This window comes from Anomaloglossus baeobatrachus, chromosome 8, assembly GCF_048569485.1.
Source record: "Anomaloglossus baeobatrachus isolate aAnoBae1 chromosome 8, aAnoBae1.hap1, whole genome shotgun sequence".
NCBI lineage: Eukaryota > Metazoa > Chordata > Amphibia > Anura > Aromobatidae > Anomaloglossus > Anomaloglossus baeobatrachus.
The window spans coordinates 73,561,947-73,586,428 of record NC_134360.1 but is presented as its reverse complement, the minus strand read 5'-3'; the positions used below and the strand labels follow the sequence as shown (position 1 = coordinate 73,586,428).

The window sequence follows — 24,482 nt, the reverse complement described above, 5'->3', positions numbered from 1 at the left end:
TCCAGATGATACAGGAGCAGGGTCCGGCTCCAGGGTAATTGGGCCATAAAGTAACAAGTGCTGCAAAAAAACTCCACTGCGGAGGTGGCTCCCTGACAATGTCCAATCAGAGCGCCTGCACACATAAGCCCCGCCCACCGGCGGCAGGACCCACCCCCGCGCTCCCGACATTCTCCCCGGCAGCTACTCACCTGTAGTTTACCCCACCTCATCCACTAGGTGCACTCCGACCTTCCTCACCAGCTCTCGCCTCACTTCTTTCCTTCTCGTTTCAAACCACTCGCGCCTTCTTGTGACTCACAGCTGCGCGGTAATACCAAAGGCAAGAAAATAATAAAAAATAATCACGTCCCGTTTTATAGCGGGATCAGGCACTGAGAGGGAAAGGCTTCTGGAGGCGACAAAAAAATGAGCTGGGAAACACCGTACTTTGTAAGCTACTTCCCTGTTTCTGAAAAAAACATGAAAAAAGTAAACTTGTCTCCCCCTGCAAACGCGGAAGAAATGGTTTGATCCAATGTGCGTCTCCTTTCAGCGTCCCTTCCGGTTTGCCACGTACAGAATTTGTGCTTCTCCCGAGATTCCTGTCACAATAAACTCCGCATTGTGAAGGTTGTAGCAGTACACGTACGTCCTTCCGTCATTCCTATAGACTATAACGTGCAGCAGAAGCGGCGGCTCCTTTGCGGGAGGGGCGGTTTGCAGAGCGGCACGTTGTAGCCGCGCTTTTGTTTCCGGTGAGGACGTATTATACGGGACACAGGCGTGCAATGTGAGTTTTTTTCCGTGCGGTTCTGTGCAGTGTGGCAGTGCCGGGCCGGGAGGTGATGAGGTGAGAGGCGGCTCATGGCGGGGACCGGAGTATTGGGGGGTTGTGGTGAGCACGTGTCTGCGTCCTCCATTCGCTCACGGCAGGCAGTGCAGTGTTTCTCACTACTTTATATGGGAGAGCCCATGGCCTCATTCATCACTGAGTCCCCTAGCAATAAAAACCCCAAATACTAAATATTTCCTGTAGGAAAGGACCATATAGGTGATGCAGAGCCCTGCGGGGGCGAATCCAGGCACTTGGGGGCTCCTTCCATGAGTCCAAATGTTTCTCAATTTATCAGCAGCATCTGTGGGGTTGAACTGCTGCCACTAAAGATGGCTCTGATGGCAGCAGACTCCAGTGGGCAACACAGCTGGCACCTAGGCCTTATGGAGCAGGATCAGCTGCTGAGCCCGCTCTGTATGTGCAACACACACACACACACACACACACACACGTCCCCCAGGTTTGTCAAGCCCTGGCAGGAAACAGATTTCAGAGATGTCACTTAGTAGATTGTGTGCTGTTATTTTCATACAATGATTGTTTTATCACCAATAGATTATCACTGCCTGGACTACTGCTCATTTGCCTGCTAGTCCAGTCCCTCCTCTTCCTCAGATTAGCGGCTCACTGTTTATAGACGATGTACAGTGTCCCAACTGCTGCACCCAGTAAACTAAGTGACACACTGGATCCAGGGTCTCTTTCCCAACATTATGCTGATCTCAGATGAGGTAGCAAAAACCTGTTAACCTATTCATTCCCTTTAACCCCTTTACATGTACACCATCGGTTGTGTGCAGGCTGTCATACTGAACCTGCATCTTTACTGGCACTTGACAGCTGATTTAATCATCCATAATGTGCCTCTAACAGCCGCAGGTGGAAGGAGGATCCACCTGCTACTGTTAACCAGCTGAATGCTGCTGTCAATCTGACAGCGGAATTTAACAACGCATTACTAATCCCACCAATAGGCACATCCAACATGTGATAGCGTGGACGATGGGTTTTCATGACAGCCAGAGGTCAGCTGATGACCCTTGTGACTGTCGTTCCCCATTCATAGATCGTGATTTCTGCTATATAGAGCTGGTGCTGATACCCCGCTCTGTACAGCATAATGGATGATCGCAGCTTCATATCCTTCATATTCCTTTTAAATTTCTGAATATTTTTTTGTCCTCACTTTAACAAAAAAAAACAACAAAATTATATATGTTTGGTATCTACAAACTCCTACTGTCCTGGGTAATAATATTATCAGGTCAGTTTTACCATGCACATTGTGGAATTGCACTTTATTTATTTTTTCTTTGCAATGAGACCGCACTTGGAATGTTTTCCAGTTCAATATGTGGTAAAATGTAATGATTTCATTCAAAAGTACAACTCGTCCTGCAAAATACAAGCCCTCTTTTGCCTATATTAACTGAAAAATAAAAAGGTTATGGGTCTTGGAAGAAGGAAGGGGGGAAAAAGTAGAAAATCACCCTTGGGTGAAGGGGTTAAAGGGAATCTGTCAGCAGATTTGGGGCCTATAAGCTGCTGCCACCACCACTGGGCTCTTATATACAGGATTCTAACATGCTGTATATAAGAGCCCAGGCTGCTGTGTAGAACATAAAAATCACTTTATAATACTCCCCTATCAGTCGCTGCGGTGGAGTTGGGTCATATGAATGTTCCGGCGCTGCCTCTTTCGGCCATCTTCGTCCTCCTTCTGAAGCCTGTGTGCATGGCGCGTCCTACGCTCACCGGTCCCGCACAGGTGCACTATAATACTTTGATCTGCCCTGCTCAGGGCAGATCAGTGCGCCTGCTCATGACCTCAATGCTGGATAGTGTGGATGATGTAGGACACGTCATGCATCCCGGCTTTAGAAGAAGGACGACAAAGATGGCTGAAAGAGGAACTGGTGAATGGAGACACCCATATGACTCAACTCCACTGCAATGACCGTTAGGTAAGTATTATAAAGTGATTTTTACGTTCTACACAGCGGCCTGGGCTCTTATATACAGTATGATAGAATGCTGTATATAACAACCCACTGGTGGTGGCTGCAGCTTATAGGCCCCAAATCTGGTGACAGGTTCCCTTTTAATATGATTTGCCTAAGGCTGGAGTCACATTAGCGAGAGCATGTGATATGCTAATGACCCCCGGCTCAGGTTCTGCTTCAAGCCTGAGCCAAGTGTCATGCATCTGTGACCTGATCTTACAATCGGGTCACAGCTGTGAAGGAGAGGGCGGGCGCTGCGGATGAGAGGGAGGGGTTAATCCTCCCATCTCCTCCATTGTCAGCCTGTGCGTATATTGCACTGCACTGGGATAACATCCAAGTGTAGCCCGATGTTTCTTTCGTACCCATATACTTGAATGGGTGCAAGTGCTAACTCTCGCAGACAATCGCAGCATGCACCATTCTGAGCTGCACCATTGTCTTACATTTTCTCACATTGCACTGGTGCGAGTCATACCCTTAGGCTGGAGTCACACTTGGGTATGTTCACTTTTTTAAGGCACTTTTGGAGCAGGTCTGCCTGAAAGACACCAAAAAAAAAGCACTGTTTTCTATGGTATGTGTCACACTGATGACATCAGTGTGCAGTCCATGTGACACCTGTGCTGCCAGCAGAAAACTGACATGTCGCCGTGTGGTGCATATGGACACGCGTGCTCCATACGGTCACACTGTCGATGTGAAAACACGAATGTGTGACCAAGCCCATTGATTTTAATGGGTCTATGTCTCTCCAGTACTTATGGAAATGGACACCACATGTACCGGAAACACGAATGAGTGAAGGAGGCCTAATAGAGGGAGCGCAAACCACTGGCTGAAGTCTGTGCGAAGGTGTATACGGCGACAACTCCTGGGAGTTACTGTCAATTTAACAAACTTTGCATAAATCAATACTACCAAGTGAATACAACAAACTTATATATATCTAATATCTTATATTTATTTATATTTATTTATAGTATTATATCTTATATATATTATCATTAATAATCATCTCTGAGAAAATTGCATTTTTCTCCCCTTACCTGCCGAAGTGAAATATTCCTATGTGCTGACAAACTGATATGTCACTGAAGCTGTGCGGTTTTCGGAGCAGACATTCTCCAGTTGAAACGTTTAACTTTTTTCCTACTCATTTGTAGCAGAAACTGTGTGAATACAGTCTTACGGTTTTTGTATTTATTTATTTTTTTTCTAATCTTAGAAATCTCCGCAACATTCACATTTGTCTCAAAAATGGAGACAACCTTAAGACGCTTATATGTTGGTGGTCTCGGTCCTTCGGTCACCGATGCTGAACTCTCCGAAAGGTTTGGTCGGTTTGGAAAGGTGGATGACGTGGACATTATTTGCCGGAAAGATGATCAGGGTACGTAAAAAACTGTATCAGGTCACAGCTAAATGAAGACTTCTTTTTGGTGTGGTTTGTGGCAGTCCCAGCAGTATGAAGTGCACCACTAACTGTGTCCAATTTGTATTTTGGAAAAGACTTTTAGGCTGGGGCCACACGGGGACTACTGCGATCCCCTTGCATGAGACTCGGCTCGCGCTGGCAGTACAGCAGAGCAGAGTGTCATGCGTGTGTCCTTGCAACTGAGGTCCGTTCGTGCGAGCAGACCTCAGCTGCGGGGGGTGGGCCGGCACTGAGGAGGGGAGGGAGGGATTTCTCTCCCTCTCTCCTGCATAGCCGGCTATTGCCATTCTCGCACTGCACTAGCGGTATACCGCGAGTGCACTGCGATTTTTCTCTCGCCCCATTCACTTGAATGGGTGCGAGAGAAAGAGTCTCAGCTTACAATCGCAGCATGCTGCGATTGTTTTCTCGGTCCGATTAGGGCTGAGAAAATAATCGCTCATGTGTGCTGACACACAGGCTAGAATTGGTCCGAGAGGAATGCGATGTTTTATCGCACTCCACTCGCACTGTTTTTCTCGCCGTGTGGCTTAGGCCTTAATGTGAGTTAGGCCTAAGCCACACGGCGAGAAAAACGGTGCGAGTGGAGTGCGATAAAACATCGCATTCCCCTCGGACCAATTCTAGCCTGTGTGTCAGCACACATGGGCGATTATTTTCTCAGCCCTAATCGGACCGAGAAAACAATCGCAGCATGCTGCGATTGTAAGCTGAGTCTCTTTCTTTGTCGCTCTATTGGGAGACCCAGACAATTGGGTGTATAGGCTATGCCTCCGGAGGCCGCACAAGTATTACACTCAAAAGTGTTAAGCCCCTCCCCTTCTGCCTATACACCCCCCGTGCTACCACGGGCTCCTCAGTTTTTTGCTTTGTGCGGAGGAGGTCAGACACGCACGCACAGCTCCACAGATTGGTCAGCAGCAGCTGCTGACCATGTCGGATGGAAGAAAAGTGGGCCCATATAGGGCCCCCAGCATGCTCCCTTCTCACCCCACTCTTGTCGGCGGTGTTGTTAAGGTTGAGGTATCCATTGCGGGTACGGAGGCTGGAGCCCACATGCTGTTTTCCTTCCCCATCCCCCTCAGGGTTCTGGTGGAAGTGGGATCCTATCGGTCTTCAGGCACAGGAGACCGTGCTTCATCCACAACTCCTGTGGAGCCTGCTGGATAGGAGCCGGGTATCGTTCAGGGACATGGCCCTGCTACTTGGAGGTACTCTGTGTCCCCGTGGGGACCGCGCACAGCAACACTCCAGCTTTGCTGGGTGTGCTAGTGCACCGGGGACCGCGGAGCTGACCGGGTTAATATGTGCCATTACACACTCAGCGTTGCTGAGTGTGTTTATGTATAGGGACTGCCGCATTGACCGCCGCTGCCTTGGAAACACTGCGGCGCGGCTGGGACTTGTAGTGCGCCGGGGACTTCCACGCCGGCCGCGCTTTTACGGCGGCCGCGTTTATTACTAGAGTCCCCGGCTTTTTGCGGCCTAGTTTCCTTTCCTCCCGCCCATAGCCCTGACAGGCAGGGGAAGGGCGGGACGCTGCATAGAACGAGCAGCAATGAGGGCTGGAGCATGCTTTGCATACTCCACTCCTCTCACTGTGCACAGTGCAGGCACCAGTTCCCGCTCTTTCTGGGTGACGCCCACGGCTCTCTCCTCTCCTCAGGACGCATTCCTGTCAGCTCCTCGGACGCTGCAGAGGGGGACAAAATCTGGGAGACCCAGGCAGGGACTCTGGTGGCCTCACAACCGCTTTAAGCGGGTGGTTAGCAGCACCTGTGGTGCTAGCCCCATTGTGCAGTAGTGTAACATTATATGTTTATTTTACACTGTATAGTGCACAGTTGATTTCTGGCTATATACCCTATTGTGTTGCTCAGGGAAGATAATAGCATGGCGCCCACGAAAGGCAGGGGTGCCAAAACACAGGATTATTATGTTGCCTGCGCCGCATGTAAGACCCCGCTACCGGCAGGTTCCACTGACCCTCATTGTCTGCACTGTTCGGCCCCTGTGGCACTTGCTCAGCCAGAGCCTCTGCTAGGGGGGGCCCAGGGGGAGCCACCTGCTAACTCTGTTCAGGTGACAGGGACGGAGTTTGCAAAACTCTCTGAGACTATGGCTAAGATACTAGAAGCCTTGCAGTCCAGGCCGGTATCTCAGCACAGGGACTCTGTTGATTCTTTGTTCCCGGGCCCCCCTCAGCTGGACCAACAATGTCCTCCCGGGGTATCTCATGGATCCCAAGCTGAGGGTTCTGACACAGACCCCAGACCGACTAAGCGAGCTCGCTTAGATTTTCCCTCGACATCATCATATTGTTCAGGGTCTCAGCGAGGGGAATCGCTGGTCGATGACGCGGAAGTAGCTGATCAGGATTCTGATCCTGAGGCCGCTCTCAATCTTGATATTCCGGACGGGGACGCCATAGTGAACGACCTTATTGCGTCCATCAATCGTATGTTGGATATTTCTCCCTCAGCTCCTCCGGCGGAGGAGTCGGCTTCCCAGCAGGAGAAATTCCGTTTCAGGTTTCCCAAGCGTACACCGAGTATGTTTCTGGACCACTCTGATTTCAGAGAGGCAGTCCAGAATCACCATGCTTGTCCAGATAAGCGTTTTTCTAAGCGCCTTAAGGATACACGTTACCCTTTCCCCCCTGACGTGGTCAAGGGCTGGACTCAGTGTCCCAAAGTGGATCCTCCAATCTCCAGACTGGCGGCTAGATCCATACTTGCAGTGGAAGATGGGGCCTCGCTCAAAGATGCCACTGACAGGCAGATGGAGCTCTGGTTGAAATCCATCTATGAAGCGATCGGCGCTTCTTTTGCCCCAGCATTCGCAGCCGTATGGGCGCTACAAGCTATCTCAGCAGGTCAAGCGCAAATTGACGCAGCCACACGCACGTCCGCGCCACAGGTGGCGTCCATAACCACTCAGACGTCGGCATTTGCGTCTTACGCTATTAATGCTATCCTGGACTCTGCGAGCCGTACGGCGGTTGCAGCCGCCAATTCGGTGGTACTCCGCAGGGCCTTGTGGCTACGGGAATGGAAGGCAGATTCTGTTTCCAAAAAGCGCTTAACCAGTTTGCCAATTTCGGGCGAACGATTGTTTGGCGAGCGTTTAGATGAAATCATCAAACAATCCAAGGGAAAGGATACATCCTTACCCCAGCCCAAACCGAACATACCCCAACAGAGGAAGGGGCAGTCGAGGTTTCGGTCCTTTCGGGGCGCGGGCAGGTCCCAATTCTCCTCGTCCAAAAGGCCTCAGAAAGATCAAAGGAACTCTGATGCATGGCGGTCTAAGTCACGTCCTAAACAGACCACCGGAGGTGCCGCTACCAAAGCGGCTTCCTCATGACTTTCGGCATCCTCACTCCGCATCCTCGGTCGGTGGCAGGCTCTCCCGCTTTTGCGACACCTGGCTGCCACGGGTAAAAGACCGTTGGGTGAGAGACATTCTGTCTCACGGTTGCAAGATAGAGTTCACCTCTCGTCCCCCGACTCGATTCTTCAGGGCATCCCCGCCTCCCGAGTGAGCCGAGGCTCTTCTGCAGGCGCTGGGCATTCTGAAGGCAGAAGGAGTGGTGGTCCCTGTTCCTCTTCAGCAACAGGGCCACGGTTTTTACTCCAACTTGTTTGTGGTCCCAAAGAAGGACGGGTCTTTTCGACCTGTCCTGGACCTGAAACTTCTCAACAAACACGTAAAGACCAGGCGGTTCCGGATGGAATCCCTCCGCTCCGTCATCGCCTCAATGTCCCAGGGAGATTTCCTTGCATCGATCGATATCAAGGATGCTTATCTCCACGTACCGATTGCTCCAGAGCACCAGCGCTTTTTGCGCTTCGCCATAGGGAACGAACACCTGCAGTTCGTGGCACTGCCGTTCGGCTTGGCAACAGCCCCACGGGTTTTCACCAAGGTTATGGCTACTGTAGTAGCGGTCCTCCACTCTCAGGGTCACTCGGTGATCCCGTACTTGGACGATCTGTTGATCAAGGCACCCTCTCTAGAGGCATGCCAACACAGCCTCGACGCTACCCTGGAGACTCTCCAGAGTTTCGGGTGGATCATCAATTTTCCAAAGTCAAATCTGACACCGGCCCAATCGCTGACATACCTTGGCATGGAGTTTCATACCCTCTCAGCGATAGTGAAGCTTCCACTGATCAAGCAGCGGTCACTACAGACAGGGGTACAATCTCTCCTTCAAGGTCGGTCACACACCTTGAGACGCCTCATGCACTTCCTGGGGAAGATGGTGGCAGCAATGGAGGCAGTTCCGTTCGCGCAGTTTCACCTGCGTCCTCTTCAATGGGACATCCTTCGCAAATGGGACAGGAAGCCGACGTCCCTCGACAGGAACGTCTCCCTCTCGCAGGCGACCAAAGCTTCCCTTCGGTGGTGGCTTCTTCCCACTTCATTATCGAAAGGGAAATCCTTCCTACCCCCATCCTGGGAGGTGGTCACGACGGACGCGAGTCTGTCAGGGTGGGGAGCGGTTTTTCTTTTTCGCTCCTAATTGGGAGACCCAGACAGTGGGTGTATAGCTACTGCCTCTGGAGGCCGCACAAAGAACTACACTTAAAAGTGTAAGGCCCCTCCCCTTCTGGCTATACACCCTCCCGTAGGAGTACGGATTCCTCAGTTTTAGCTTTGTGCGCAAGGAGGTCAGACACGCACGCATAGCTCCATTGTTTTTAGTCAGCAGCAGCTGCTGACTATGTCGGATGGAAGAAAAGAGGGTCTATACAGACTCCCAGCATGCTCCCTTCTCACCCCACTTATGTCGGAGGTGTTTGTAAGGTTGAGGTACCCATTGCGGGTACGGCGGCAGGAGCCCACATGCTGATTCCTTCCCCATCCCTTTTTACAGGGCTCTGGGTGAAGTGGGATTTACCGGTCTCCAGGCACTGAGACCGGGCTCCATCTACAGCCCCTGGAGAAGATGCTGGATGGAGCGGAGTACGTCAGGGACATGGCCCTGCTTCCTTAAGGTACTCTGTGTCCCCGTGCATTTGGCGCTAACACCGCAGCATGCTGGGTGTTGTAGTGCGCCGGGGGACGTCAGCGCTGCGGCGCCTGTGCCATGGCCTCATTCAGCTTAGCTGAAGCAGGCACACTTATGGGATCGGCCGCGCCGGCCGCTGGGACTGCGGCACGGCTGGCACTTGTAGTGCGCCGGGGACTTCAGCGCGGCCTGCGCTTTTACGGCGGCCGCGCTGATAACTACAGTCCCCGGCTTTTTGCGGCCTGTTTCCGTTCGTTCCCGCCCCCGGACCTGCCAGTCAGGAGAGGGGCGGGACGCTGCCCACGTCTAGGACTCGGTCGCGCCGGCCGCTGGAACAGCGGCGCGGCTGGCACTTGTAGTGCGCCGGGGACTTCAGCGCGGCCCGCGCTTTTACGGCGGCCGCGCTGATAACTCGAGTCCCCGGCTTTTGCGGCCTGCTTTCGTTCGTTCCCGCCCCCAGACCTGCCAGTCAGGAGAGGGGCGGGACGCTGGCCAGTGCATCAGCGCTGAGGGCTGGAGTCGTTTTTACATACTCCAGCCCTCACAGTCAGCACAGAGGGGACACTGTTCCCGCACTTTTGTTTGGGAACTCCCACGGACCGCCCCTCTCCACACAAGCCGGCAGCCATTCTTGCCAGACACGCTGCGCTGCAGAGGGGAGCCGGGGAGACCCAGACAAGGCATTCTGCAGCCTCTTACCCGCTGTTCAGCGGGCGGTAAGCAGCCCTCAGGGCTCACCCCCTCTTGTGCTCGTAGTATTCTTAGTATTTTGTTGCTACAAATACTTTGTACTGCATAGCGCTGGTCGCCCTTTTGGCTATAGACTCTCTCACATGCAGAGAGCCAGCAGCATGTCGCCCGTAAAACGCAAGGGTGCCAAAGCACAGACATTATATGCTTCCTGCACCGCATGTGGGACTTTTCTACCGGCAGGCTCCACGGACCCCCATTGTGTGCAGTGCTCGGCCCCTGCGGCGCTTGCACAGTCGGGACCTCTGCTGGACGTGACCCAGGGTGTACCACCTGTGAATGCTGTCCAGGTGACAGGAACTGAGTTTGCAGCTTTTGCTGACAGAATGTCTCTCACTATGTCACAAATTCTTGACACATTGCGGGCTAGGCCTGTACTTCAGACCACGGACACTGTGCAATCATTGCCCCCTGGTCCCCCTCAGCTCCTAGCTCCGGGACGGGCATCTACACCTCAGGGTGAAGACTCTGACTCGGACGATGGCCCCGGGCAGCCTAAGCGGGCTCGTTATGACGGGCCTTCACATTCATCTCAATGGTCTGGATCCCAGCGGGATGAATCTATGGGTGATGAGGCGGACGTAACTGATCAGGATTCTGATCCTGGGACCGCTCTCAATCTAGATACACCAGATGGTGACGCCATAGTTAATGATCTTATATTTAACATCAATAAGATGTTGAATATTTCCCCACCAGCTCCTCCTGTAGAGGAGTCAGCTTCGCAGCACGAGAGAATCCATTTCAGATACCCTAAGCGTACATTAAGCACTTTTCTGGACCACGCTGACTTCAGAGACGCAATCCAGAAACCCCACGCTTATCCTGAAAGGCGTTTTCCTAAACGACTTAAAGATACACGCTACCCTTTTCCCTCTGAAGTGGTCAAGGGTTGGACCCAGTGTCCAAAAGTGGATCCTCCAATTTCCAGGCTTGCAGCTAGATCCTTGGTTGCTGTTGAAGATGGAGCGGCACTTAAAGATGCCACTGACAGGCAGATGGAGCTCTGGCTGAAATCCATCTATGAAGCGATTGGAGCGTCATTAGCGCCTTCTTTTGCGGCCGTATGGGCACTCCAAGCTATCACGGCCGGGCTTGCGCGAGTCGACTCAGTCACACGTGCATTTGCCCCGCAGGTAGCACCATTGACCTCGCAAATGGCGGCATTCGCGTCGTACGCGATTAATGCTGTTCTGGACGCTACAAGCCGCACGGCAGTGGCGTCAGCCAACTCAGTTGTTTTGCGTAGGGCTCTGTGGTTGAGACATTGGAAAGCAGATTCTCATTCCAAGAAGTGCTTAACCAATTTGCCTTTTTCTCGTGACCGATTGTTTGGAGAGCGTTTGGATGAAATCATCAAACACTCCAAGGGTAAGGACTCTTCCTTACCGCAACACAGACAAAACAAGCCCCAACAGAGGAGGGGTCAGTCTGGTTATCGGTCCTTTCGAGGACAGGGCAGGTCCCAATTCGCCTCGTCAAAAAAGACTCAAAAGGACCAGAGACGTTCAAATTCTTGGAGGTCTCAGTCACGCCCAAAAAGACCAGCCGGAGGAACCGTTGCCAAAACGACGTCCTCCTGACTTGCGGTCTCCGATACCCACGCCCGCGGTCGGTGGGAGGCTGTCCCACTTTGGCGACATTTGGCTAGCAAGCGTCAAAGACCGTTGGGTGAGAGATATTCTATCTCACGGGTACAGGATAGAGTTCAGTTCTCGTCCGCCAACTCGTTTCTTCCGAACTTCTTCACCACCAGACCGAGCCGATGCTCTGTGGCAGGCGGTGGCCGCTCTAAAGGCGGAAGGAGTGGTGACCTCCGTCCCTCTTCAGGAACAGGGTCACGGTTTTTACTCCAATCTGTTTGTGGTCCCAAAAAAGGACGGATCGTATCGTCCCGTCCTGGATCTGAAGTTGCTCAACAGACACGTAAAAGTCAGGAGGTTCCGGATGGAATCCCTACGCTCCGTCATAGCCTCAATGTCTCAGGGAGATTTTCTAGCATCAATAGACATCAAAGATGCGTATCTCCACGTGCCGATTGCACCAGAGCATCAGCGTTTCCTACGTTTCGTCATACACGACGAGCACCTACAGTTCGTAGCGTTACCCTTCGGTCTGGCAACAGCCCCCCGGGTCTTCACCAAAGTCATGGCAGCAGTAGTAGCTGTTCTGCACTCGCAGGGTCACTCGGTCATCCCGTATCTAGACGACCTGCTTATAAAGGCATCCTCTCAAGAAGCATGCCAACACAGTCTGGAGGTGGCGCTAGACACTCTCCAGACTTTCGGGTGGATTATCAACTTTCCAAAGTCTCATCTAACCCCGACCCAATCTCTGACTTATCTTGGCATGGAGTTTCATACTCTATCAGCGATAGTGAGGCTTCCACTGGACAAGCAGTGCTCGCTACGGACTGGAGTGCAATCTCTCCTTCAGAGCCAGTCGCACTCACTGAGGCGCCTCATGCATTTCCTAGGAAAGATGGTAGCAGCAATGGAGGCAGTCCCGTTCGCGCAGTTTCATCTGCGCCCTCTCCAATGGGACATTCTGCGCCAATGGGATGGGAAATCGACGTCCCTCGACAGGACGGTCTCCCTCTCTCAGACTGCCAAGGACTCTCTACGTTGGTGGCTTCTCCCCAACTCATTGTCACAGGGAAAGTCGTTCCTTCCCCCGTCCTGGGCAGTGGTCACGACAGATGCGAGCCTATCAGGGTGGGGAGCGGTGTTTCTCCACCACAGGGCTCAGGGGACGTGGACTCAGGAAGAGTCCACCTTGCAGATCAATGTTCTGGAAATCAGAGCAATCTATCTTGCCCTGCGAGCCTTCCAACAATGGCTGGAAGGCAAGCAGATTCGGATTCAGTCGGACAACTCCACAGCGGTGGCGTACATCAACCACCAAGGGGGAACACGCAGTCGCCAAGCTTTTCAAGAAGTCCAGCGGATTTTGACGTGGGTGGAAAGCAGAGCGTCCACCATATCTGCAGTTCACATCCCAGGCGTGGAAAACTGGGAAGCGGACTTTCTCAGTCGCCAGGGCATGGACGCAGGAGAATGGTCCCTTCACCCGGACGTGTTTCAACAGATCTGTTGCCGCTGGGGGTCGCCGGACGTCGATCTGATGGCGTCACGGCACAACAACAAGGTCCCAGTTTTCATGGCACGGTCTCACGATCACCGAGCGCTGGCGGCAGACGCATTGGTTCAGGATTGGTCGCAATTCCGACTCCCCTATGTGTTCCCACCTCTAGCATTGTTACCCAGAGTTCTCCGGAAAATCAAGTCCGACTGCCAGCGAGCCATACTCGTCGCTCCAAATTGGCCAAGAAGGTCGTGGTACCCGGATCTGTGGCATCTCACGGTAGGCCAGCCGTGGGCACTACCAGACCGTCCAGATCTGCTGTCTCAAGGGCCGTTTTTCCATCAGAATTCTGCGGCCCTGAACCTGACTGTGTGGCCATTGAGTCCTGGATCCTAGCGGCCTCAGGTTTATCTCAGGGAGTTGTTGCCACAATGAGACAGGCTAGAAAACCATCCTCAGCTAAGATCTATCACAGAACGTGGAAGATATTCTTAGCGTGGTGCTTGGCTCAAGGGTTTTCTCCCTGGCCATTTGCATTGCCAATTTTTCTTTCCTTCCTGCAGTCTGGGTTGGAAAAAGGTTTGTCCCTTAGCTCGCTTAAGGGTCAAGTCTCCGCGTTATCCGTATTCTTTCAGAAGCGCTTGGCACAGCTTTCTAAAGTACGCACGTTTCTCCAAGGAGTTTGTCATATCGTTCCTCCTTACAGACGGCCATTGGAACCCTGGGATCTGAACAAGGTTCTCCTTGCTCTTCAAAAGCCGCCTTTCGAGCCCTTGAAAGAGGTTCCCCTTTCTCGGCTTTCACAAAAGGTAGTTTTTCTTGTAGCGGTCACATCTCTTCGAAGAGTGTCCGAGCTGGCGGCGTTATCTTGCAAATCTCCCTTCCTGGTGTTTCACCAAGACAAGGTAGTACTGCGTCCAATTCCAGAGTTTTCTCCCAAGGTGGTTTCTTCCTTTCATCTCAATCAGGATATCACTTTGCCATCTTTGTGTCCGCATCCAGTTCACCAATTTGAAAAGGGTTTACATCTGTTGGACCTGGTGAGAGCACTCAGGATTTACATTTCTCGCACGGCGCCTCTACGCCGTTCGGATGCGCTCTTTGTCCTAGTCGCTGGTCAGCATAAGGGATCGCAAGCTTCCAAATCCACCCTGGCGCGGTGGATCAAGGAACCAATTCTTCACACATACCGTTCTGCTGGGCTTCAGATTCCATCTGGACTGAAGGCCCATTCTACCAGAGCCGTTGGTGCGTCCTGGGCGTTGAGGCATCAGGCTACGGCTCAGCAAGTGTGCCAGGCGGCTACCTGGTCGAGTCTGCACACGTTTACCAAACACTATCAAGTGCATACCTACGCTTCGGCAGACGCCAGCCTAGGTAGACGGGTCCTTCAGGCGGCGGTGGCCCACCTGTAGGAAGAGGCTGTATGACAGCCCGTTCATGTGGTATCTTTTTACCCACCCAGGGACTGCTTTTGGACGTCCCACTGTCTGGGTCTCCCAATTAGGAGCGAAAAAGAAGAAGGGAATTTTGTTTACTTACCGTAAATTCCTTTTCTTCTAGCTCCAATTGGGAGACCCAGCACCCGCCCTATCTGTTTTTAGGGTTTCGTTTTTTTCGGGTGCACATGTTGTTCACGTTGTTTCTTAAGTTCTCCGATCTAGTTATCGGATTGAATTTGTTTTTGAAACTGTTATTGGCTTTCCTCCTTCTTGCTTTGGTACTAAAACTGAGGAATCCGTACTCCTACGGGAGGGTGTATAGCCAGAAGGGGAGGGGCCTTACACTTTTAAGTGTAGTTCTTTGTGCGGCCTCCAGAGGCAGTAGCTATACACCCACTGTCTGGGTCTCCCAATTGGAGCTAGAAGAAAAGGAATTTACGGTAAGTAAACAAAATTCCCTTCTTCTCCACCACAGGGCTCAGGGTACGTGGACCCAGCAAGAGTCCTCGCTTCAGATCAATGTTCTGGAAATACGGGCAGTGTATCTTGCCCTGAAAGCGTTCCAGCAGTGGCTGGAAGGCAAGCAGATCAGAATTCAGTCAAACAATTCCACAGCGGTGGCATACATCAACCACCAAGGCGGCACACGCAGTCGGCAAGCCTTCCAGGAAGTCCGGCGGATTCTACTGTGGGTGGAAGCCACGGCCTCCACCATCTCCGCAGTTCACATTCCAGGCGTGGAAAACTGGGAAGCAGATTATCTCAGTCGCCAGGGCATGGACGCAGGGGAGTGGTCCCTTCACCCGGACGTGTTTCAGGAGATCTGTTGCCGCTGGGGGGTGCCGGACGTCGATCTCATGGCGTCCCGGCACAACAACAAGGTACCAGCGTTCATGGCATGGTCTCAAGATCCCAGAGCTCTGGCGGCAGACGCCTTAGTTCAGGATTGGTCGCAGTTTCAGCTCCCTTATGTGTTTCCTCCGCTGGCACTGTTGCCCAGAGTGTTACGCAAGATCAGGGCCGACTGCCGCCGCGTCATCCTCGTCGCTCCAGACTGGCCGAGGCGGTCGTGGTACCCGGATCTGTGGCATCTCACGGTCGGCCAACCGTGGGCACTACCAGACCGACCAGACTTGCTATCTCAAGGGCCGTTTTTCCATCTGAATTCTGCGGCCCTCAACCTGACTGGGTGGCCATTGAGTCCTGGATCCTAGCGTCTTCAGGGTTATCTCAAGACGTCATTGCCACTATGAGACAAGCTAGGAAACCAACGTCCGCCAAGATCTACCACAGGACGTGGAAAATATTCCTGTCGTGGTGCTCTGCTCAGGGTATTTCTCCCTGGCCTTTTGCTTTGCCCACTTTTCTGTCCTTCCTTCAATCTGGACTGGAAAAGGGTTTGTCGCTCAGCTCCCTTAAGGGACAAGTCTCGGCGCTCTCTGTGTTTTTCCAGAAGCGCCTAGCCAGACTTCCACAGGTATGCACGTTCCTGCAGGGGGTTTGTCACATCGTCCCTCCTTACAAGCGGCCGGTAGAACCCTGGGATCTGAACAGGGTGCTGACGGTTCTTCAGAAACCACCATTCGAGCCAATGACGGATATTTCTCTCTCACGCCTTTCGCAGAAAGTGGTTTTTCTAGTAGCAGTCACTTCACTTCGGAGAGTGTCTGAGCTAGCAGCGCTGTCATGCAAAGCCCCTTTCCTGGTGTTTCACCAGGACAAGGTGGTTCTGCGTCCGGTTCCGGAATTTCTCCCTAAGGTGGTATCCCCCTTTCATCTCAATCAGGATATCTCCTTACCTTCTTTTTGTCCTCATCCAGTTCACCAATGTGAAAAGGATTTGCACTTGTTAGATCTGGTGAGAGCACTCAGACTCTACATTTCTCGTACGGCGCCCCTGCGCCGCTCGGATGCACTCTTTGTCCTTGTCGCTGGCCAGCGTAAAGGGTCACAGGCTTCCAAATCAACCCTGGCTCGGTGGATCAAGGAGCCAATTATCGAAGCTTACCGTTCGGCTGGGCTTCCGGTTCCCTCAGGGCTGAAGGCCCATTCTACCAGAGCCGTGGGCGCGTCCTGGGCTTTGAGGCACCAGGCTACGGCTCAGCAGGTGGGTCAGGCGGCTACCTGGTCGAGCCTGCACACTTTCACGAAGCACTATCAGGTGCATACCTATGCTTCGGCGGATGCCAGCCTAGGTAGACGAGTCCTTCAGGCGGCGGTTGCCCACCTGTAGGAAGAGGCCGTTTTACGGCTCTTTTACGAGGTATTATTTTACCCACCCAGGGACTGCTTTTGGACGTCCCAATTGTCTGGGTCTCCCAATAGAGCGACAAAGAAGAAGGGAATTTTGTTTACTTACCGTAAATTCCTTTTCTTCTAGCTCTAATTGGGAGACCCAGCACCCGCCCCTGTTTTTTTGTGTACACATGTTGTTCATGTTGAATGGTTTCAGTTCTCCGATATTCCTTCGGATTGAAGTTACTTTAAACCAGTTTATAATTCTTTTTCCTCCTTCTTGCTTTTGCACCAAAACTGAGGAGCCCGTGGGAGCACGGGGGTGTATAGGCAGAAGGGGAGGGGCTTAACACTTTTGAGTGTAATACTTTGTGTGGCCTCCGGAGGCATAGCCTATACACCCAATTGTCTGGGTCTCCCAATTAGAGCTAGAAGAAAAGGAATTTACGGTAAGTAAACAAAATTCCCTTCTTCTCTCGCACCCATTCAAGTGAATGGGGCGAGAGAAAAATCGCACTGCACTCGCGGTACACCGGTGTACTGCTAGTGCAGTGCGAGAATGGCAATAGCCGGCTATGCAGGAAAGAGGGAGAGAAATCCCTCCCTCCCCTCCTGAGTGCCGGCCCGCCCCCCGCAGCTGAGGTCTGCTCGCACGAACGGACCTCAGTTGCAAGGACACAGGCATGACACTCGGCTCTGCTGTACTGCCAGCACGAGCCGAGTATCATGCAAGTGGATCGCAGTAGTGCCCGTGTGGCCCCAGCCTAACTTAAGCTGTAAGATAATCATGAATGAGTATTCTTAAAGGGAACCTGTCACCAGATTTTGGCCTTGTAAACTAACACTAGTACCTTTAAAGGGAACCTGTCACCATTTTTGGGGCCTATAATCTACAGCCACCACCAGTGAACTCTTATATACAGCATTCTAACATGCTGTATATAAAAGCACAGGCCGTTGTGTAGAACGTAAAAAACACTTTATAATACTCACCTAGACGGTCACTCCGGTGCACACCAGTCACATGGGTGGTGCCGTTCTCCGGTACCGGCGCCTCCTCTTTCGGCCATTTTGGTCTTCCTTCTTCTGAAGCCAGCGTGAATGACGCATGCTACGTCATACACACTTGAAAAAACAAGGCACAAAATGCCATGACCAATCAGTAAAATTCATATATTTTATTATTTATATAAATAGTACAAACGTTAATAATACAATTGTGTAAATATGAGGTAGTTTGGCGAGGACACAAAAAAGGGTGTTTATTTCAGAAAGATAGGCACTAGAGATACACACACATATGGCTTGTACACTGGCCAAAAAGGCTCCTAACATATTCAATAATGTCACTGATATGCACCTAGATAACAAGAATAGTCAGGTCAATGGACTGGTGGTGGCCGCAGCTTATAGGCCCCAAAAATGTTGACAAGTTCCAATAAAGCAGTGCTCGTGTTGCATTCCATGAAGGTGCACGTTACCCCTTGATCCCTCTGTAGACCCAAAAATAACTTTATAAAATCTCCCACCCTGTATGTAAATTATCTGGTCCGATGGGAGTCCTAATCTGCACCTCCTGTCCCTTTTTTCGCCCTCCTCCTGTACTAATTGACGTTGATGGTGCCTTGGATGCCATCCACATAGGCGGGTAAACTCTCCATATTCCCGGCTCGCGGAGGCGCACTTTGCTCTGCCTTGTTGCACGTGGAGCTGAAAACATAGATGTGCCTGCACGAACCAGCGAGTTCACTGCGCAGGCATGAGATTTTGCCCGGCAAAAAAGGCTCCAGCAGATCATGTACTAGCTGCAGCACCTGTCCGTATAAAGGCAATTTGGGTGCTGCAGGTAGCTCATGATCTGTTGGTGCCTTTTTTGAAAATACTATTTAAATCACTAATGTTTCATGGGCTTCTAAAAATGATGACTTCTGTAAACCTGGCATTCGTCTGTTACTTGGGCGCGATAACTATGTTCTAATCTTCTCGGTTGCAGGTAATCCTGTAAGGACCTTTGCCTACATGAACATTAATATCTCAGACGCAGACCTAAAAAGATGTGAGTTTCCCGGCCATGTATAAACCGATAAACATGTGGACAACCCAGTGTGGGCGGCTCGGAGCTGTGGCCAAGTGTGACTTTGAAATAGCCATTTATTCCAGTGGTTTCACAAAATGAAACTCCACTAAGCCTTTTACTTCTCATTTCTTTTATAGGTCTCTCTCTTCTGAATAAGACAAAATGGAAGGGTGGAGTGTTGCAGATAGAAAAGGCCAAGGAAAGTTTCTTGCATAAGTAAGTTCTCATTCACTCCCTAGTCATGTACTTAAAGGGGGTGTCCAGTAACAACATAGTGATGAACTATACATAGGATGTCATTAAAGGGAACCTGTCACCGGATGTTTATAATGCTCACCTAACGGTCGGTGCGGCGCAGACTGGTCAGATGGGTGTCTCCGTTCTCTCCTCTTTTGGCCATCTTTGTCCTTTTTCTGAAGCTAGTGTGGATAACGCCATCTACACTAGCTGACATTGAGCTCCTGCACAGGTGCACTACAATACTTTTATCTGCCCTACTCAGGGCAGATCAAAGTGCACCTGCGCAGGACCTCAATGTCGGCGAGTGTGTAGGACGTAGAACACGTCATCCACACTAGCTTCAGAAGGAGGACAAAGATGGCCGAAAGAGGAGGCGCTGGACCTGAAGAACGGAGACGCCCATCCAACCAGTCTGCTCTGCACTGACCGTTAGGTGAGTTAAACATCCGGTGGCAGGTTCCCTTTAACATCAGATCGGTTGGGGGTCTGACAGCTGGCACCTCCATCTATCAGGTGTTTAGCTGTAGCTGGATATCAACACTTTCTCAGTACGCAAAAGATTAGGAGCCGATCTGCAGTACCCGGCAGCAGCCTGCACGGAGATGCGCTTTGTAGCTCTGTTCAGAGTATTGACATCCGGCCGCCACTGGAGCAAATAACAGGTGCTGGGTCAGGGTACCGGACCCCCGACAAGTTTGCTATTAAAGATTTATTCTGCCCAAATCAAAGACAGCAAGAATCAGACCCTGGCTGCATGACTGTACGTTCTTCTCTGAAACAGTGCAGTGTTTTAGAGGGGTTATGGTTTAAAAGGAATCTGTCACCAGGGTTTTGCCACCGAATCTGAGAACAGCATAATCTAGAGACAGAGATCCTGATTCCAGCGATGTGTCACTTACTGTGCTGCTTAGTTTTGATAATCTACTGCTGATTAATCAGTAATTTCTTTGTCGCTCCATTGGGAGACCCAGACAATTGGGTGTATAGCTTCTGCCTCCGGAGGCCACACAAAGTATTACACTTTAAAAAGTGTAACCCCTCCCCTCTGCCTATACACCCTCCCGTGCATCACGGGCTCCTCAGTTTTATGCTTTGTGTGGAAGGAGGCACACATCCACTCATGCATTCTCATATTAGTTATATCGGTTGGAAGAAAAGAGGGCCCTCACGGGGCCCCCGGCATGTTCCCTTCTCACCCCACTACGTCGGCGGTGCTGTTAAGGTTGAGGTACCCATTGCGGGTACAAAGGCCGGAGCCTCATGCCGTCTCCTTCACCATCCCTTAGCGGCTCTGGGAGAAGTGGGATCCTGACCGGTCATCCATTTACTGGGACCGTGCTCCCTCCGCAGCCCCTGTGGGAATCTGCCGGACAGGAGTCTGTTCATCCTCAGGGACCGGGCCCTGCATCTCTAAGGTACTCTGTGTCCCCATGGGGACTGTGCAGGGAGCGCCTTCTTCCCGGACGCTGCAGCAGCTGCTGATTTGAGAAGACCGGCGGACTACCGCGCCTTCTTGTCGGCCGCGGTCTTAAATTTAGTCCCCGGCTTCATCGCGGCCTAGTAGCAAAAATCCTGCCCCCGGGCCTGCCTGTCAGGGGTAAGGGCGGGACTGCCGACCTGACGTCGGATGTGAGGGCCGGAGCATCCTGTATGTTTCCTCCCCCCTCACTGATCACTGTGGGGACCCCAGATTCCCGCACTTTCCTAGCGCCGCCCACGGCTCCACTCCTCCCCTGAGAGCTCCGGCAGCCATTTTTTGGCATTCTGCCGGTGGAGGATTATCAGGGAAGAGCTCTGCAGCTCTGGGAGACCTAAGGCAGGGAATCTGGAGGACACACACTCCGCTTTTTAGCGGTCGGTAAGCCACACCGGTCACCCGGTGCTGGCCCCCCTAGGGTGCCGGAATAGATACGTATTTATATATATATATTTCTGTTCGGTCGGGCTGTATACCCTTTCCCATATACCCTCAGTGATCACTCTCCTAGGAGACAACAGCATGTCGTCCACAAGGAGCAAAGGTGCTAAGGCACAGGGTTTTTTTGCGGCCTGTACCTCTTGTGGGGCTATGTTACCTGCGGGTTCCACCTACCCTCACTGTGAGCAATGCTCGACCCCTGTTTCGCTTGCTCAGCCGGAGCCTCGGTCACTAGTGGGCCCCTTGGCTCATGTAGACCCCCCTGCTCCCCCTGTCCAGGCGGCAGGGACAGAGTTAGCCTCTTTTGCTGAGAAACTCTGAGTCACTTTCACAATCCATGGCTCAGTCTATGGACAAATAGTCTGCCAAGCTGCTAGAAGCTTTGCAGTCCAGACCGGTCCTTGCACAGGCCCCGGCCCCTGTTGGATCATCGCCTCCAGGCCCCTCTCGGTCCGCGCCGCAGCGCGCTCCCAGGGTGGGCCCTAGGTCTCACGTGGAGGACTCCTGCCCGGACCACAGTCCTAGACAGGCTAAGCGGGCGCGCTGGGAATCTTCCCCGACTTCTTCACGCTGCTCGGGTTCCCAGCTTGAGGACTCGCTGGAGGACGAGGCGGACGTCGCAGCTCAGGGCTCTGACCCTGACGTTGCTCTCAATCTTGATACACCTGAAGGGGACGCCTTAGTAAATGATCTTATCTCGTCCATCAACCAGGTGTTAGATATATCTCCCCCGCCGCCACCTGTAGAGGAGTCGACTTCTCAGCAGGAGAAACACCAGTTTCGGTTCCCCAAACGTACACGGAGTGCGTTTTTCGATCACTCTAACTTCAGAGATGCTGTCCAGAAGCCCAGAGCGGTTCCGGACAAGCGCTTTACTAAGCGCCTCACTGACACGCGTTATCCCTTCCCCTCTGACGTAGTTAAGGGTTGGGCTCAATGTCCCAAGGTGGATCCTCCAGTCTCCAGATTGGCGGCTAGATCTGTGGTATCGGTTGCAGATGGCTCATCGCTAAAAGATGCCACTGACAGGCAGATAGAGCTCCTGGTGAAATCCATCTATGAAGCCACGGGCGCGTCTTTTGCCCCGGCCTTTGCAGCCGTGTGGGCACTCCAAGCTATCTCAGCTTGTCTGGCTGAGATTAATGCGGTCACACGTAATTCTGCTCCGCAGGTTGCGTCTTTGACTTCTCAAGCGTCAGCTTTTTCTTCCTACGCCATGAACGCAGTCCTAGACTCTGCTAGCCGTACAGCGGTGGCATCCGCTAATTCTCTGGCAGTCCGCAGGGCCATGTGGATGCGCGAATGGAAGGCAGACTCGGCCTCCAAGAGGTTCTTAACCGGTTTGCCGTTTTCTGGCGACCGCTTGTTTGGCGAACGATTGGATGAGATTATTAAGGAATCCAAGGGAAAGGACTCCTCCTTACCCCAGTCCAAACCTAAGAGACCTCCGCAACGAAAAATACAATCAAGGTTTCGGTCCTTTTGTCCCTCCGCCAAGCCCCAATCCTCTTCGTCCAGCAGGCCGGAGAAAGGCCAGAGGAACTCCTATGCGTGGCGGTCCAAGTCACGCCCCCAAAAGGCCGCAGGAGGCACTGCCTCCAAGGCGGCCTCCTCATGACTCTCGGCATCCCCGAGCCGCATCCTCGGTCGGTGGCAGGCTCTCCCGCTTTTGCGACGCCTGGTGGCCACATGTTCAAGACCGATGGGTGAGAGACATTCTGTCTCACGGTTACAGGATAGAGTTCAGCTCTCGTCCTCCGACTCGTTTCTTCAGAACCTCTCCGCCCCCCGCTCGGGCCGACGCACTTTTTCAGGCAGTGGATGCTCTAAAGACAGAAGGAGTTGTGATCCCCGTTCCCCCTCAGGAACGTGGTTGCGGCTTTTACTCCAACTTGTTCGTGGTGCCAAAGAAGGACGGATCATTCCGTCCCGTTCTGGACCTCAAACTGCTCAACAGACATGTGAGCACCAGACGGTTTCGGATGGAATCTCTCCGCTCGGTCATCGCCTCGATGTCAAAAGGAGACTTCCTAGCATCGATCGACATCCCCTTGAGGCGCCTCATGCACTTCCTGGGGAAGATGGTGGCAGCGATGGAGGCAGTGCCATTCGCGCAATTCCATCTGCGGCCACTCCAATGGGACATTCTCCGCAAATGGGACAGGAGGTCGACTTCCCTCGACAGGAACGTCTCTCTTTCCCTTGCAACCAAGACGTCTCTTCAGTGGTGGCTCCTTCCCAATTCTCTATCGCAAGGAAAATCCTTCGTACCCCCAACCTGGGCTTTGGTCACCACGGACGCGAGCTTGTCAGGGTGGGGAGCGGTTTTTCTCCACCACAGGGCTCAGGGAACCTGGACTCCGGTAGAGTCATCCCTTCAGATCAATGTTCTGGAGATAAGGGCAGTGTATCTAGCCCTATTGGCTTTCCATCGGTGGCTGGAGGGCAGACAGATCCGTATCCAGTCGGACAACGCCACTGCCGTCGCATACATCAACCACCAGGGAGGCACGCGCAGTCGTCATGCCTTCCAGGAAGTCAGGCGGATTCTGCAGTGGGTGGAAGCCACAGCCTCCACCATCTCCGCAGTTCACATCCCGGGCGTAGAAAACTGGGAAGCAGATTTTCTCAGTCGTCAGGGCATGGACGCGGGGGAATGGTCTCTTCACCCAGACGTGTTTCGAGAGATCTGTCGCCGCTGGGGAACGCCGGACGTCGATCTCATGGCGTCACGGCACAACAACAAAGTCCCGGCATTCATGGCTCGGTCTCAAAATCACAGAGCTCTGGCGTCGGACGCATTAGTTCAGGATTGGTCGCAGTTTCGACTGCCTTATGTGTTTCCTCCTCTGGCGATGCTGCCCAGAGTGTTACGCAAGATCCGGTCCGACTGTCATCGCGCCATTCTCGTCACTCCAGATTGGCCGAGGCGGTCGTGGTACCCGGATCTGTGGCATCTCACGGTGGGTCAACCGTGGGCGCTTCCAGACCGCCCAGACTTGCTGTCACAAGGGCCGTTTTTCCATCTGAATTCTGTGGCCCTCAACCTGACTGTGTGGCCATTGAGTCCTGGCTCCTAGCGTCTTCAGGGTTATCTCAGGATGTCATTGCCACCATGAGACAGGCCAGGAAGCCATCGTCCGCCAAGATCTATTACAGGTCTTGGCAAATCTTCTTATCCTGGTGCTCTGATAATGGTTTTCCTCCATGGCCGTTTGCCTTACCCACTTTTCTTTCATTCCTTCAATCCGGAATGGACAAGGGTTTGTCACTCGGCTCTCTCAAGGGACAAGTATCTGCGCTCTCCGTATTTTTTCAAAAGCGCCTAGCCAGGCTTCCGCAGGTCCATATAGTCCCACCTTACAAGCGTCCGCTGGAACCCTGGGACCTTAACAGGGTGCTAACTGCTCTTCAGAAACCACCTTTCGAGCCGCTGCGGGATGTCTCTTTATCACGTCTTT

At 52.5% G+C, this 24,482-nt stretch overlaps 2 protein-coding genes across 3 annotated transcripts in view; one reads left to right on the top strand and one right to left on the bottom strand.

The window, feature by feature from the left end:
* Positions 1–672, bottom strand: part of LOC142249854 (centromere protein P-like) — a 389,082-nt gene extending 388,410 nt beyond the window's left edge. The window contains exon 1 of one of the 2 annotated variants that reach the window (XM_075321790.1): positions 192–672. The gene's annotated coding sequence lies outside the window, so the exon portion shown is untranslated. The remainder of the gene's footprint in view (positions 1–191) is intronic. The other variant, XM_075321789.1, reaches the window with a different exon arrangement.
* Positions 673–752: 80 nt separating this feature from the next.
* The window catches only part of NOL8 (nucleolar protein 8), a 135,871-nt gene continuing 112,141 nt past the window's right edge, over positions 753–24,482 (top strand). Inside the window, exons 1-4 of the mRNA XM_075321792.1 lie at positions 753–832; positions 4,049–4,213; positions 18,780–18,842; positions 19,001–19,079. Coding sequence (XP_075177907.1) covers positions 4,081–4,213; positions 18,780–18,842; positions 19,001–19,079 — 275 coding nt within the window. The 5' untranslated portion in view covers positions 753–832; positions 4,049–4,080. The remainder of the gene's footprint in view (positions 833–4,048; positions 4,214–18,779; positions 18,843–19,000; positions 19,080–24,482) is intronic.